At 29.8% G+C, this 2,099-nt stretch overlaps 2 protein-coding genes across 2 annotated transcripts in view; both read left to right on the plus strand.

Annotated features, from left to right (window-relative positions):
* Positions 1-2,001, plus strand: part of LOC117178687 — a 33,299-nt gene extending 31,298 nt beyond the window's left edge. Inside the window, exons 4-6 of the mRNA XM_033370115.1 lie at positions 417-485; positions 577-830; positions 933-2,001. Of these exons, the coding sequence (XP_033226006.1) occupies positions 417-485; positions 577-830; positions 933-999 (390 nt within the window). The 3' untranslated portion in view covers positions 1,000-2,001. The remainder of the gene's footprint in view (positions 1-416; positions 486-576; positions 831-932) is intronic.
* Positions 955-2,099, plus strand: part of LOC117178073 — a 95,000-nt gene continuing 93,855 nt past the window's right edge. Inside the window, exon 1 of the mRNA XM_033369300.1 lies at positions 955-1,039. The gene's annotated coding sequence lies outside the window, so the exon portion shown is untranslated. The remainder of the gene's footprint in view (positions 1,040-2,099) is intronic.

Consider the following 2,099-nt stretch of genomic DNA (forward strand, 5'->3'; position numbering starts at 1 on the left):
TAGATGTGTTCGGGGTCCTTTGTATATGTTTTCTGCTCTTTATTTGGAAACAATATTTGTAAAGGTAGAACGAAGTTCCGGGGATAACACTTTGAGTGAATATATTCCCGATATGGCATGACCATATATATATTTTTTTAAAAATAAAAATCGAATTATGGCTGGAGTAATTTAAGGCAATGTGTTATTAAACTTTTTCTCAACAAACATCTTTTTCTTTGTCAGTATTGAATAATTATAGCTTGAATGATTAAATATTTAAAAATGAAAGAATTAAAATATTTATCTTATAAATTCGACAATTTTGAAATGAATAAGAACGAAATCGAATTTTTATATTAATAGTAGATTCATACATTCATGATTATACAATTTCGATATTTTGTATTTTCTTTAATCTAGTTTAATGTAAACAGTTAATTACCCTCTCCGATTTAGAGTGTGATTACCTAAATGCGCAACAATGTTGCTCAAGACTGAACATGGTAAGAATTTTAACTTGCTATATTTATTTTTAAAGTATCTGTATTTGATCTTTTATTTTTAAAAACTGATGCAAATAATAATTTCTTGCAGTGGGTTATGCCAAAACTAGTAGCACATTCACTCTCACTCATAATACTGCTCATTCTTGGACAGTGGGCTTTGAGTGCACTAAATTTCCCAGTGACTGTCTGGCTATTTTACGAATACTTTAATATACCCAGTGGAAATATGGGTGTCTATGACCCCACAGAAATTCATAATCGTGGGCTACTAAAAAAGCACACACGTGACTGTCTAATTTTTTTGGGATATTATCTTATATTTTTCTTTATATATTTGTACTGGTGAGTAAAACTGAAGAAAATTGTTATTACTTTGAATATTATCATTAGATGTATTTAATATTTATACTGATATTAACTCACTCTGTTTTATTCTTGTTACAGTTTAATTGTTACATTGTTGAAAGGAGATCCTATAAATAGAAAAGACGACGATATGATTGAGTTTTAGGATCTCACATGTTCTTTACTCATTATCGAGGCTATTTATTGTGCGTAACAATTGTATATTTATTTCATTATTCATCATCATTAACATCCTTTATTAAAACGGAACTGTACAATGCAGTTATGACACTGCTAGTTTACTTTTGAGATTCCTTTTTATGAAAATTGGATACTCTCAGTTGATGTTCATTTGTACTTTTGTGGTGTATGATTTTATAAATCTGTGTCAACTTTCCTTAATAACTATAGACATTATCTCGAAATAGGAAAATAATATCTTATTATCTTTCTATTACAACGCAAAAACATAAGTGACATTTTTTCGAAAAATGAATTTTTGGTATCAGTGCAATCGTGAAATAAAGCTGCGTCTATCATAATTAAAATTATAATTCTCAATTATTTATAAAAAAGTGAATGTTAAAATTGCGAATATTAAACAAATGTCCCGAATACAATGAAAAATTACATTGAAAGTACTTTGCACTGCCTGAAATTTGTAAGGGAATCTGAATACGTCACGAAATGCAAGGAGATAATATAAGAAAAGCACTTTGCGGATATTGTGTCACAAAAAGTTTTCAAGCACGCTTCTTCTTACCCAATTAAAACGCCGCATGTGCTGTACTTAAAGTCTTAAGTTGTAATATTATTTTATTTACATTTGTATTATTATTTTTATTTGTTTAATTATTACTTATCTTGGAATTGATTCAAGAAAAATCCGCAAATCATGTTCTAATAGAAATTACGAGTTGATAAACGATTTTTCGTTGTTGAGATGGTTGGTGGTGGTAGAAGGCGTGTAGTTATCTGTATGGGTGGGTTTTCTGTAAACTTCATGTCCTAATGTGTTATCAGATCTTTTGTAAACTAGTACGTCCAAGAAAGGAAATTTTCCGTTTTGTTCAATTTCATTGGTGAACTGGATATTAGGATGATATCCAAACCATATTTAAATCACTTGCAAAAACAGGACAACTACTAAGTAACCCTCAGGACAAAAAAGCACCCCTCAGTGATCTGGGAGTATATAAAATCCCTTGTTATTGTGGCAAATTCTATATTGGAGAAACCGCGAGAGCGGTGATCAAACGTATAAAG

This window comes from Belonocnema kinseyi, chromosome 8 (assembly GCF_010883055.1).
Source record: "Belonocnema kinseyi isolate 2016_QV_RU_SX_M_011 chromosome 8, B_treatae_v1, whole genome shotgun sequence".
Classification (NCBI taxonomy): domain Eukaryota; kingdom Metazoa; phylum Arthropoda; class Insecta; order Hymenoptera; family Cynipidae; genus Belonocnema; species Belonocnema kinseyi.